This window comes from Rousettus aegyptiacus, unplaced genomic scaffold, assembly GCF_014176215.1.
Source record: "Rousettus aegyptiacus isolate mRouAeg1 unplaced genomic scaffold, mRouAeg1.p scaffold_m13_p_13, whole genome shotgun sequence".
Classification (NCBI taxonomy): Eukaryota; Metazoa; Chordata; class Mammalia; order Chiroptera; family Pteropodidae; genus Rousettus; species Rousettus aegyptiacus.
Window position 1 is genome coordinate 30653664 of NW_023416288.1, and position 14087 is coordinate 30667750.

The 14087-nt window shown below is 33.6% G+C and overlaps 1 protein-coding gene and 1 pseudogene across 1 annotated transcript in view; both read left to right on the forward strand.

Moving 5' to 3' along the window:
* The window catches only part of ABCB5 (ATP binding cassette subfamily B member 5), an 81850-nt gene that overhangs the window by 48238 nt on the left and 19525 nt on the right, over positions 1–14087 (forward strand). The window contains exons 19-20 of the mRNA XM_016159521.2: positions 3696–3779; positions 12063–12266. Coding sequence (XP_016015007.1) covers positions 3696–3779; positions 12063–12266 — 288 coding nt within the window. The remainder of the gene's footprint in view (positions 1–3695; positions 3780–12062; positions 12267–14087) is intronic.
* Positions 12751–12869, forward strand: LOC118611066 (annotated as a pseudogene).

Here is a 14087-nt window from a genome sequence, read left to right on the forward strand (position 1 = left end):
TGTATAATATGGAGTTTTAGAATCAGAATGAAAGATCAAATTAAAGCTAAAAAGAAGGATTAAGAGCTACAATATCGTGGAGAACACATTTTAAAAGGAGTTATGTTCTCTTGTTCTCATCTATATGTGCACAGCTTAAGTTTTTTTCACTTCATACTTCTTAAAGCAGCCAATCTCTCTTTCCTCATTGGAAAAGTCCTGAATTCAGATAACATCAATCTAGTTGGCAGGTCAGCCTGCTACACACAGATGATCAATCACACCTGTGAAATAACTAAAACGAGGTGGATCAAGTAGTAATCTTGAGAAGTGAGTCTTGGGGGCAAATGGCAAGAATGTCTCAGTTTGGCACCTCTAAAATTCTTTCAGGAGGCTGAGGTGTATTGGGTTACCCTGAAAGCCAGTAATCACTTGGTGCTCTTCACCACACTTTCTTTCACCAGAGTTCACTGTCCAGGAACAAATAGCTTCCTGCTGGGGTCATTTCTTTTCAGAAATAGAGTTACTGTCACTCTGGCTGAGTTTTCAAAACCAATTTTTACATTTTGTGACTTTTAGCAGTAGTGTTCTGCCCTATATAGTAGAGGAGTGCTATATAACAGAACTCCTTGGCCTTTGTGCTCACAGGGATCTACATTATACAAAATGCAGCAAAGCAAGTGGGAGGTTTCCCATAGCGACTTGATGCTCTGAAGCAGTTTGTGTCTGACACCCTCTGCTCAAAAAGTTCCAGTCAGAGACAACTGGGGAGACTCTTTAATCCAAAAAACAAAAAGCTACTAGAGGAATCACAAAACAATTTAATGCCTGTACATCTCACTCATGCCAAACTTGGTACTTTAGTTTTCTATTTGTTTATGAACATATGAACACTTTTTGTCTTTCTTGAAATAAGATGAAAAATCTTTCATGAAGATGGGGTTTTAATTAACTAGTACTATATTTCACTTGTTGACAATTTTTGCTCACTTTTGTTTTCACAATTTATGTTTTTCCTTGTTCAAGGAAATTTATTTTTAATTTTTGGGAATTTCTGGAAATGTTTCCTGAATGTCTGAATGTTTTAAATAAAGGAATGTACATTTTAATTTTTCCAAACATTACTTAGAAATTCTTCTCTAGAAGTTCACAGCATGCTTTTGGTGAGCTAGCTTAACCAGTAGATATTATTAATCCAGTATCCTGATTGTTAATGCTGATCATCAATCCTCTGCCTAGCTTTAGCCAGGTGAACACCAGGACAGTAACATTTTTGGATAAAGTAGATTATGCCCATAAGAATGCACCAATATGTAAACCATAAACTCTGGTCCTTCAAAAAACATGCACGTACAAAGATAGAAACTCTATGCTATTCAGCAGATGTTACTAAATTCTCCCATAAATTTAACTTAGCCCATTCAGTGTATCATTTGTTTTCTCTCTTCATCCTTCAGCATTCTTTTAGTTTCTTAATTTTGGGTTGTTTTTTTTTTTTTTCCTTTTCTCTTTCTTTTTTTTTTTTTTAGAGGAAAAGAAAAGAATAGTATATTTGGTTTTTTCTTTGTAAATATCTCCCTAATTTCAGTTTTTATCTGTAGTAAGGGAAGCTTTTAATATTCAGTTTCGCCTAACTCTTATTAACTGGTTTTTGTCCTGAGATAAGACTTTTTAAGGCTTAGAAAGCATGCTGAGACTTGCTGTGCTTTTTATAACCATTTTGAAGCTTCATTTGAGGTAGAGGTATTTATGGAATCAGGAGTGGTCTTTTTGTCAGTATAAAATCTATATTTGATTTGATTACTTGAGATCCTTCCAGCTGAAAAGAATGTTCTAATTACTGCTGACTTTGGTGGTTGTAAATAATTCATTACTCATTGTTTCAAAGCTAAATTTATATTTCTTAATGATAAATAGTGACCTGTAGATCTATTAGGTTTTTGAACAGATTTGAAGTTTATTTTTGACCATTACTCTCTAAATTAGATTGGCTAGGGCTTCTGTGGAGGGCACTTTAAATCATAAGATGATAGCATTAATAGTTATCACTAAGGGATCTCAAAAGGCTACTTCCAAAAAGATTGGAGGTAACAAGTACTGAAGTAGGAGAAATAGGTAGTGAAACTCAAATATAATGCTTCTATTAGATGGGAGGCAGAATAGGATATTTGATTAAAAACTCTGGCATCTTGTTTTCAGGTTTAAATCCTGACCTCAGCACTTGCCAGCTGTGTGGTCTTGGACAAGTTATTTAATCTCTCAGTACCTCAGTTTTCTCCTTTACAAAGTATAGATAATCATAGTTTCTACTTCACAGAGTAGTTGTGATGATTAAATGAAGTACATACCAAGTACTTATCATGGTATTGTTCTTTCTATTAGAATTATTGGCAGGAAAAAAATAGATTGACTAGTAATAAAAACCTAATAGCCTTACTTATAATCATTTTTACCATCTCTTTCTACATTGTAACAGTATATTTACCTAAAAATGCTTGTGCATTTCATGTCATATTAAAATATAGACGTAATTACAAAATGTATAATATAAATTTTTTGAATATACAATCAAAAATAGGTAATGTCTTCCAGTTCAAGAGTATTATTGTTGCTGATGTGAGTTCACAATATAGTTAAGCTCCTGACTGGAGTTATGTTTTCAAAGTGACAATATAGTGCAGATCATGACCTCTATAGGATGCCCTTTGGGTATCTAGAACACTAAACTCTTTGGGACACCTTACAGAATAGCGCTGTCATGCCAGGGTTATACACACCCTAGCTCCTGCCATATTCTTCTATAAGAGCTTTCTTCTAACATGACTTCATGATAAATGTACAGCCCTCTATGTTATGCTTCTGTTTCCTTAGTTAGCAGAAATGTGTAATCTGGACATCAGGGCCCTTGGTTGGGTTGTAGTAAGCCCACAGTTATTTCACTCACTAAAAATAATTGATTTTTCAGAGATAGTCTCCATCTAGTTTTAATCCACAAGAGATATAAGTGGTTTGAGTGAGTGGGAGGAAACATTCAATAGCTAATAAAAGGAAATCAGAATTCCTTGGATTGAGAAGTACTAAGAAGTGCTGTCTCTACTTACTGTTGAAAATGAAATTGGTTATAACATTATGCTTTTATTGCTTATATTTTTGACCTTTCTCCTTCTTAAGATTGCATGCTCCTTTGTTGCAGGGGTTTTATAGCAGCGTTTCTGCCTCCTTAGCTTCTCACTATGGCCAGTGCTTATAAAATCTAGGGGTTATATGAAGTGGCAGATATAATCTAGCCTATGAGGGTCCTAAAGAGAAGGAGATAGGCTTTTTATCATTAATCGGTTTACGTAGAAAGGTTTGGAGATATTTCTAAATTGTGTTGTTCATTGCCTCATTTGTTTAAATCGGGTCTGCTCTCCACAAAGTACTTGTGGAATAAAATTGCAAATTACTTGGTGTTTCAAGATGATCATTCTTGAAATTGATTATTATACAATATTGTAGCATGATAATGAGTCCAAGCTGTTGGACTTAAGTTCTTCAGTTTATATTTAAGTATAGATCTTAGTGAAGTAAGAAACAAAAGTCATGTGATCCATAGTATTTATAAGAATTAAGTCCTGCAAGTGAGGAGACAGATAAATGCCTCCTGACTTATACAACAGCAAAATTGCAAATCAAAGAACTTTTTCATAACCTTATGTAATTCTCTTTTTCTCTAGGATATTTCCTGGTTTGATGATAAGGAAAACAGCACAGGAGCCTTGACAACAATATTAGCCATGGATATAGCACAAATTCAAGGAGTATGTATATTGCTTTTCTTTAAAATGGTATATGTATGTGGAATGCATGCATGCACATACACGCATGTGTCTGTGCATATAGGTGAGCTATACTGAGATGACCCATATCATTAATGAGACCAGGTAAGCCCCAGAGCTAACAGGGAGGTCTCAATGAAAGATGGAAGGAAGCCTTTCGGTTCTGGATATTTTAAATAAAAATAAAGAAGATTTAGTACATGTAATAGGATAAAGAGTGGGACTAAAGAAGATACCAAGAATTAGAGAAAAAAAGCTCAGAATTAAATAGACAGGAAAAAGTTACAATAAAAACCTATTCACACAATTTAGACATTTAACATAAAAGAAAGAAGTTTAGTTTATTATTCCCCTAGAAAAAAAGATCTTATCTTATTTTCATGGATACATCTGGAAATAATTCTGTGCTGATTGTTGTGCAGATCAAGTTAAAGAAATATTTGTAAGCATGACCAGATACATTATGTGTAAATAAAACATTTATGCACCATATTCAAAATTGATGATGAAACGACCAGCATGATGTATGTCCAAGTGATTCTTAAATAAGTATGGGGGGTAGGATAGTATGAAAAAGATAAAATTTATTAATTTTCTTCCAGTTATTTTAATAAAATAAGCCTTAATATCACAAGTGAGATTTCAACTATGAGAAAAGGAGTGCAAAACAAGGTTTCACACTTAAGTGTGATATACTTTTGATCTCTTCGTTAAAATAAGAACTCTAAGAGAGTTATAGACAACTTTTTCCTTATGCATGTGGGAGAAAATGAAAGTCAATGATGCGCCTCTGAATAACAGAAAAATCTTAAAAGTCATTTTTTTCTATTTAGAAAGATTGAAATATCGATTACAGCATTACTATCAGAGCAACAAATTATCAATGAAAATAGACCTTTGAAATTGCATTTTCTTTTAAAGGCTATTTCCACAGGTCATAGACACTATTTTCATTTTTGCAAATTTTACAACACTTCTTTGTTCAATATACACATCCAAGGATAGATTTACAACACCAGAAAGCAGGACAAGTTGGTTACAGTTGTGAATATTCACATAAATCCATCTTGGCTTGGAAAACTAATTTTATGATTTATAAAGAGGACAAGAGGAAAGGGGGCATTATCTTTATCTCTTCCTGAAATTCTTTTTGATAATTTTGAAGTCAAGTTTCTAAATTTCATTAGATAGGAACGCAATTTTACTGGCATAAGTGGGGGAAAAAATGATAGAAATTCACTTAATAATCAATTAAGAAGCATAGCATTAATATTCCATGGCACAATAGAATTATGTTAGTGACAGCATCTGCACTTAAGAATTCCAGGGTTCACAACTTTAGACAGAAATATCAATCCCTATAATTCCATTTTAATCCCCATTCTACAGAATTCACTGTTTACTTCTTTGCCATGTGAATGTTTTTCTCTTACTACCTATCTTTTAAGACTTCAGTGTAATAGGCATTCATATTAACAGCTATATTTTATATATGAACCATCTTCTCTATTAGCAAATATTTACTTTAAAAAACAAATTAGGACTGAAAGACTGTCATTACTCTCCTTACATTCATTAGTTATTTCTAGTAAATACTGTTGTCTCTCATGAAGAGAAATTAATAAAATATTTCTAAGCCAGATTCCTTATGAACATCTAACTAATACAATTTGATCACTTGAAACTCTATTGTATAGTGAGTAAATGTTGGTCTCATAATAACTTCTGGGCAGGTCAAATTATTTTCATTGAATGAGAAGTAGTAGCTGAAAGAAAAATGGTTGGAATACTGGATGGAAGATTTTAAAGTTGCTGAATTTAAGGAGCAAAATCAAAGAAGGATTTCAAGGGTGAGACTGAATCTACTAGCATATAATTCACATAAACCCTTACTTTACCATGTAAAGATAGAGCCATATCTAACTTGAATGGATACTCTTTCTATTGAAAGAAGAATTATTTACCAGTCCTATTTGTCCACTGTTTCTTTTCTCACAAAAGCACTCTACACTAGAGATGAATCAGGAATTAATAATTCAGGGTCATATTTCCTATCATATCAACTTAAGTAAGACATATTTCATCTCAGTTTCTTCATCATCTAATTTCATTTACATTTTATTTTATCAAAGGCATTAGAGTGTATGTTGATAAAGTAGCTCCTTAATAACAATAAATATTATTTTGAAATATTTACTAATGACCAAAAATATAGCTCTTGGCCATCTTTAGAAGTGTGGTACTTTGAGAATCATGAGAAAAACATGTTAGTGAAGCAAAATCATAAGATAACATGATTTCTGGAATAGTTGATTGAATACAACCAATTTTAGTGGTATTTATTCAGCCCACGGTAATGGCTTATTGCCAGTATGTCTGTCAGTAGACTATTTTCTGTGTAATATGTAGTTTTATTAAATGTATAAAGCCATTTTAGATTCTTTGGGAAACCAGATTTCACAAAATTGCAAGATATTATTTCTGTATATTTTTTGGAATCTCTTTTCATCAACCATAAGTCTTACCTTGTTTTTGTCCATAAGAAAGTATGTTATTGATGCCACGGTGTACACTTGATGTACCACTGACAGATGCAATGTTAGTCCTAAGAATTCTTCTATTCAGAACTATAATTATTTTGTCCCAAGAAATCATAAAAATTGCATTTATTAATTACAAAATCCCAGAGAATTGATTAGGTAGAACTACAATATCATTATTGGGCAATGGTGAGTTCATTTCTTGATTTAACTTTCTGACATGGGATATTTATAAAAACAGCTTGATATTACTTGTGATTCAAATGGTATTAGTTGTCATCAAAATGACTTTACCATAGTACAACATTGGCATATAATTGCTGTTTTACCTTACAATTTCAGGTTTAATTCATTTAGAGATGTTATCAAGTCTACAGCAAAAGCTAATATTTAAAGCCGTAGTGGTTAAAGGTGGTTCTTCTTATAAAGAAAAATTTCAGTCTCTACTATAAGTTCAAAATATTGCAGTGATACATTTCCACTGCTAACCCCTCAAACCAATGTGTGATAAGGAAATCAAGATACATCTTACATTTTTTTAAAAAAATAAAAATTTAGTCTATAAGAGCAAATGAACTTCACTATTCGCTATACTGCTCTACCAATGTGTGATAAGTTCAATTATTTTCCGCAAAATACTTGCTCATGAATACTACAATGAATAACAATAGTCTTTAAAGTATTTTATAGTTAGACAAACTGTAAATTTGTCCAACTAAGCCTTTTTTTTCCTCTATAAATATTTTCACCGCAATATCAGTTGTAATGTATCTTAGCAGATTTCAATTCAGGTTGTATTGACTTCGTTTTTTTCTCAACTTCTTTGAAAATATTTTCACCTCTAATTGTTCCATGTAGACTATTCATAGCAGCTAATTTTATAGTCACTTCAAACTCACCATTGACTCCTCAAAAAACCAATAATTGAGCAGTATCAGTCACATATGTCAACCCATCAAGAGCCAGGGAAAACTAATCAAAATAATCTACCTGATTTTTAATTGACTATTGAAATTGCTATCAAGATTTTCAACTTTTTGAGCAATTATTCTCAGCAAAAGGCTAATAGTCTCATATATGTTTCTGTTCTCCAAATACATTTCTTCCACTGCTGCAATCAAATATGATTTAGTTAATTCACTATCAATAAATGACTTTCTTTGCTTAGCTAATAAATGAGCCACTCGGAAACTTACTTTAATTTCAGGCTCGTTTTCACTTTTTAGTTTTATGAAGAACTTCTGATAAGATGATATGTTTTATTTTAAATATTCTAATTTTTCTGTACGTTCCTTTTATGTGAATTAAGAATGATGTTATGAGTGAGTGCTTACTTAATCTTGTAATGCTGACATATTTTGTATATTTTTGTACTACATAGTGTCACGGCATAATAAACACAACACTGTGGCATCTAATTAGAAAACAAAGTAATCCACAATGCTGTGTGCCTTAAAAGCAGGATATTCAGAGTCCTCTTTTCTCTTCCTTTCTTGATTTTAGATGTTGAATATGCAATGGTAATTTTTTAAATTAGGATAAAATGTCAGTATAGCAATACACGTAGCACTCAACATGCTGTCAAATTATAATTGCATCAGATTTGTAGCACCGTGAGCAGCAGCACAAAATGAGAAGAATGGCATATAAAGCTTCTCTAGCCACTACTCAACTCCATCATTAGAGCACTAAGACAGCCACAGACAATGGGTACACAAAAGGGCATGACTATGTTCCAATAAAACTTTATTCTTAGACACTGAAATTTTATTTGCATAATTTGTGGAATTTGATGTAGCCCTTTTGATATCTTCGATATCTCTTAACTTTTAAAATATATGTTATATAATGATAATAATGTTTAATGTCATTGTCTGCTAAGTCTAACATTTGTGTCAGTTCTGGGTCAGTTTCAGTTGATTGATTTTTATGTTTATAATGGGTCTCATTTTGCTGCTTTTTTGCATACCTGGTAATTTTTGACCGGATGTCACACATTATGAATTTAACATTTTTGAGTACTGGATATTTTTGTATTTCTGTAAGTCTTGTTTTGTTCTGGAATGTAGTTAAGTCTCCTAGGAACAGTTTGATCCTTTTAGAAATTGATTTTAAGGTTTATTAGGTAGAACTGGAGGCTACTACTGAAATAAGATCTTTATATATACTCTCCCCAATGCTCCGTGAATCATGAGGCCTTCCAGTTTGGCTGGTGTGACCAGACACTATTCCTAGCCCTCACACAGGCATTGCTCAACTGAATACTGAAGAAGGATGCTCTGTAGATATCCAGATTTGTCTTTCTGTGTAGCTTTCTCTGGCATTCTGTGCTGCAAATTCTGGCTTCTATGGAATCTCTGGATCTAAGCTTCATCTACACAACTTAGGGCATCTGTTGGGCACGGTCTCAGTTTCTCAGTTCACCTTTCCTATTCTGCAGCTTGAATGTTCTTTCAAGGAGCTCTTTCATAGGGCTCACCTTGGTTGCTTCCCATCTCTGCCCTTGGTTGCCTTAGGTTCAGTAGCTTAAAACCATTGATTTGTGTACTTTTTTCTGTTTTTTGTTTGTTTTAGATGAGAGGATAAATCCATTCCATTATTCCATGTTAGCCAGAAGCAAGTATCCTACCATGTAGAATTTTGTTTTTACAATTGCATACTGAGTTTTCTTCCATTTATTTTTTTATGCTAGCCATTTCTCCTTGTATGCTGTAATTTTCTTGTAAGAATTATATTCCCCACATTTAGCATTGTGCCTTAGACATAAATAATTATCTAAAGAATTTTTTAATCATGATTTTCTGCTCTTAATTTCCAAGGAAAAAAAAACTATCTTTGTGCATGTTGCTAAAGAATTTAAGGAAGTTCCATTAAATTTATTCTGACTCTAGCCGTAGATTCTTTCCAGAGGTACACTATTCCTCTAGGTCTTTAAGATCAAGATCTTTTCCCCTTTTCCATTAGTTCTGATAATGTTTTTCAAAGCCAAGTGTCTATTATTTTGTGTTACTTCTTCCTGCAACAGGAAAAATATATTCAGATTTTCTTACCCTGCTACCACCACCAAAAGACAGGGTTTGTGGCTTGTTCTTGGCTGCATTGACTGAATGTTTCAATAAGTTTCTGGTAACTTCAACTAAAATACCATATAGAAAGTAATATAACTTTATTTTCAAGCAGCAGATTATTACCCAAGTAGATAACCCAAGCTTGTTGAGTGAGCAAGAATACACAAGTGCAAGTCACTTTGTAGAAAATTCTCATGTCTCAAACAAAACGCTCGAATACAAGACTGTCTCATCAAAAATTTGGCAAGTTTATGCTGTTCACAGTCCGTACTGGGGGGAGGTGAGGGTCACTGCCACTTTCTTTTTCCCTAGCTCTTCACACATTCCTGAGCCAGAGACCTCAGCCAGGCCCTGGAGATTGACAACTCCTTTCTTTCAGAATTGGTTCCTCCCTGGTCAGGGCTGGCCACCCCCTTTCCCCATTCTCAGCTAAAATTGGTAAATCAAAATGGGCTTCTAGGCCAGCTGGTTTCCTCCCTCTGTTCTCAATAAGTGATGGGTTTGGTTAAACAAACAAACAAACAAAAAAAAACTTGGCAAATCTACACTTGAATGTTTTGAGAAACGAGGTTGATTTGCAAAGTCTTTAAATTAACGTTAAGTGACTCTCAAATGTTCATCTTATGTGGCTTGATTCCGTATCTCTACGTCTTTGTCTAACACAATGCATATTTTTTTTACATAAAAAAAAAAATTTTATCTCTTCATCATCTTTATACTTCTAAGGGAGAGAGTAACTCAGTATTCACTACTGAATTATAGGAATGAGTGATATTCCTATATCTGCCTCATGCGTCCTAGAGTTAGTATACAATACCCTATAAGATTTAAAATAGGTAATCTATCTTAGTTTTCAGTATTTAATAGTTGGTTTGGTGTTCGCTATTATTTGCTTTAACTGTTTTGGAGTTTTCTTTGACAACAGTGAGAAATTGGGAAATAGTGGATCATTGCTAAATGCAGTCTTGAAACTGAAGACACAACATGTTTTTTAGGAATTAGGCGGAGCTCTGGGAAGAGAGATAGCTTTTACTGTTGCTTTTTAATGACAATACTAATTTGGGGGCACTTTAGTGAAAAATAATATAATCTTTTAGAGAAGGAATTTGACAATATCTATCAAGAATGTAATAGTATATACCCTATAACTATAGTCGAGGAATTTAACATTAGAAACTAAAATATAAGCAAAAGATTTTACATGAAGATACTCATTAAATCTTCATTTTTAATAGTGAAAAATAGGAAGCAATCTAAATACTTTTGAAGACTATTTAATGGTCCAGGAGAAAACTTGTAGTATAATGTAAAGTGATAACAGCAGGATAGAAAGCTACGAACACAATAATTCTAACCTGAATTTATGTTTTCATGTCTGGAAGGATGTAAATTTTAGCATTACATAAACTTTTTCCAATGGTCATGTTTTCATAATCAGAACAAAATGCATGTTTTAAAATGTGAATTGCTATCTTGGTTCATTCATTATAGCTATGTTTCTACGTAAATAGGAGTCTCATTTTTTTCATCCCACCACTAAAGGAATTTAATGTTTTATTACTTATCACATATCCCACTGAAAGTTGACTCATAAGACATGTAGTTCTTGTAAAACAGTAATAAAAATATTTCTACTTATTTAAATTTTTTCCGAATTTCTTGTTATATTATGTCATGATGTTTCCAGCTCCTTTTCTATCTTGATATTGCTTCTTTAGATCTTTGCTTAGTGAAAACAAGTTATAAAGTACAGAAAAGGAAATGTAAGATATCATATCCAAAATTCACACTTTAATGAACACCCTCAATCATTCGATTCAGCTCTACTATGGCACAGTGGCCAAGAGTGCTGGCCTTCCATCAGTGTAGGGGGAAGAGGCAGGTCTGGGTTTTAAAGCCCATAGATGGCGGGTGGATATCCATGCGTGGCAGCAGCCTGGTGTGGAAAAGCCAAGCCAGAGCAGAGTGAGGGTGGTATCCATGCAGAGGAGAGGCAGGGGCCGCGATAGTAGATTGCTTATATACAGAGAGATTGATCACATAAATCTATTAAAGAAAATGAGAGCCAGGTTTCTCACTGTTGAAGAGGGGACAACAAATATTGGAGGAGAAGAAGGTGGAAAGAAACTTGTGGTGTTGAATTGGAATCGAAGGTGTTGGTGTGAACTCATGCATTTCAAGAAATATAAATAAATATAGAATTCAATGTGTGCATGCATTGCCTCTCTCCCTTTCTCACTCTTTCCCACCCCATTCTGTCCACTGACACTCTACTAGTGATGAACACAACTAGCACCATATGACTTCTAAATAACATTCTCCACTGAAATGAACCGAGACTTCTTAGAGAAATGACAGATTTCAGGGGTAGGCCTAGAAAATCTGTTTGTGTCAAAAGTAAGGACATATTCAGAAGATGACAGGGACATGTCAGCAGACAACAGTATCAAACATAAGGTAGACAGAGTACAATGACTCTTTAGTACAGGACATTTTTAAAATATAGGTATTATTTAATCTCTAAGTATAAATTGAAGGTTAAAACCTAAGTATAAATCCTGAAAAAGCCTACCTTGTTTTGCAAGAAACTATAATAACAATTCATGTAAATTTTAAATTAATTGACTTTATTTCCCCCAAAATATGTCCAATTATAGGCAACAGGTTCAAGGCTTGGTGTCTTAACACAAAATGTTACTAACATGGGACTGTCAGTTATCATTTCCTTCATCTATGGATGGGAGATGACACTCTTAATTCTGAGTATTGCACCAGTACTTGCTCTGACAGGAATGATTGAAACTGCATCAATGATTGGATTTGCCAACAAGGATAAGCAAGACCTTAAGCGTGCTGGAAAGGTAAAATAAAAACTATTATTATCATAACAACATTCTAAGAGAAAACAATCAGAGCACCCATCTTTACAATATGTTAACTGTTCTTCTTAAGAATCTGTAAGTGGTGTATATATATTGAAATGCATACAGACTATTTAGGATGAGGTGTAGAGATGTTATAGCAATAGCGTGCATGATTTAGGGCTCTGGAGTCAAACTGGCTGAATTAAAATCCAGATTCTATCACTAACAAATATGTGATATGAGCAAATTATGTCATTTCTGGACTTCAGTTTCTTCCTCTGTAAAGTGGGAATAATAATAGTATCCACTTATAGATTTTTATATTACACAAAACTCTTAGCATTGTTATATACAAAACATTTAGAATAGTATCTGGAAGGCACTAACCACTCAGCGTCAGCCATTATTACTGTTACCACATCATGAGGGAATTTGCTAATATCATATTTCCCCATTTTCTGATTGTCAAATAATTTTCTTAGTCTACAGCCATGCCAACCTGAACAAGCCCAATCCCATCTGATCTCAGAAGCTAAACAGGGTCGGGTCTGGCTAGTACTTGGATGAGAGACCACCTAGGAAAACCAGGTGCTGTAGATATAAAAAGTAAAAGATAAGGGATTTTAAGCTGACGAGGTCCTTGCAATCTGTGAGGTCAACCAAGGGTTGCCTTGCCTAAGAAAAAGAAAAAGAAAAAGAAATTCTCGGACAATTCTGAGTATTTTATTTTTCAAAATAAAAAGGAAATATAATAGTTACTGAATACAGAGGAATATACTTTTTTAAAATTGATAGTGCCTAAAACATGGTTTTAGAGAAAAGAACCACTTTTATACTGATCAAAATGAACAATTTAATTACTTGGAAAATGCTTTGACATATTTAAGCTTCTCAGGATCAATTATATTTATAAAAATAATCATTGTATTGAAGGTTTATGGAAACATTAGTATCATAGTATCATAACATCTAAGAATTGAAAGAGATGTCATTTGATTCAGTCACTCATCCAAAGTAGGAATCCCTTGTACAACATCCCTGTCAACCTGTCAAGTGTTCATCCATCTTCTACCCACCCTTTACCTCCAATGGCAGGCAGTGCATTGCTTTCTCAGGCTCCCTACAGTATCTTTCTTTCTTTCTCTCTCTCTCTCTCTCTCTCTCTCTCTCTCTCTCTCTCTCTCTCTCTCTCTCTCTTTCTTTCTTTCTTTCTTTCTTTCTTTCTTTCTTTTTTCTTTCATTCTTTCTTTCTTTCTTCTTTCTTTCTTTGTTATTGTTGTAGTTGTTGTAGCCATCTCCTCTTCTTGGCTTTTATCTTGGTGTTAAGATCCAAAGTCTGTTTCTCATGACAGCCTTTAGGAAGCTGCATCATGTAAACACCTAGTCTTCTCTTGGCCATTCATCCCAAATCTTTAAGCTCTTCTCACAATATAGTTTCAAAGATCTTTATACTGGCAAACACCCTCTGAATATGAAAATGGTTTAATATCACTTATGGTCCTTATCACAGTGACTGCATTACAGTTGACACATTATAAATAGCATGACTATTCATTAAAAGGGATACCAAGCACATGACTCATTGAAATCTGGTTTGCCTGACTGACCCTTCAACCTTTCCACCTTTCTTACACTAAATAAGGGTCCTTGGATCATCTGCTCAGGAGGTACAGACTAAACTTAGCATATATTTGCCTCAGAGTTAGTGAAAGTTGTTTAGCCCTTCTTGTGTACAAATTATCATGATTTCTAAATTAATGGGGCCTTAAATAATTATATTTTACAAATCTTAATTTTTATGTCATAAGCTTTAGTTGT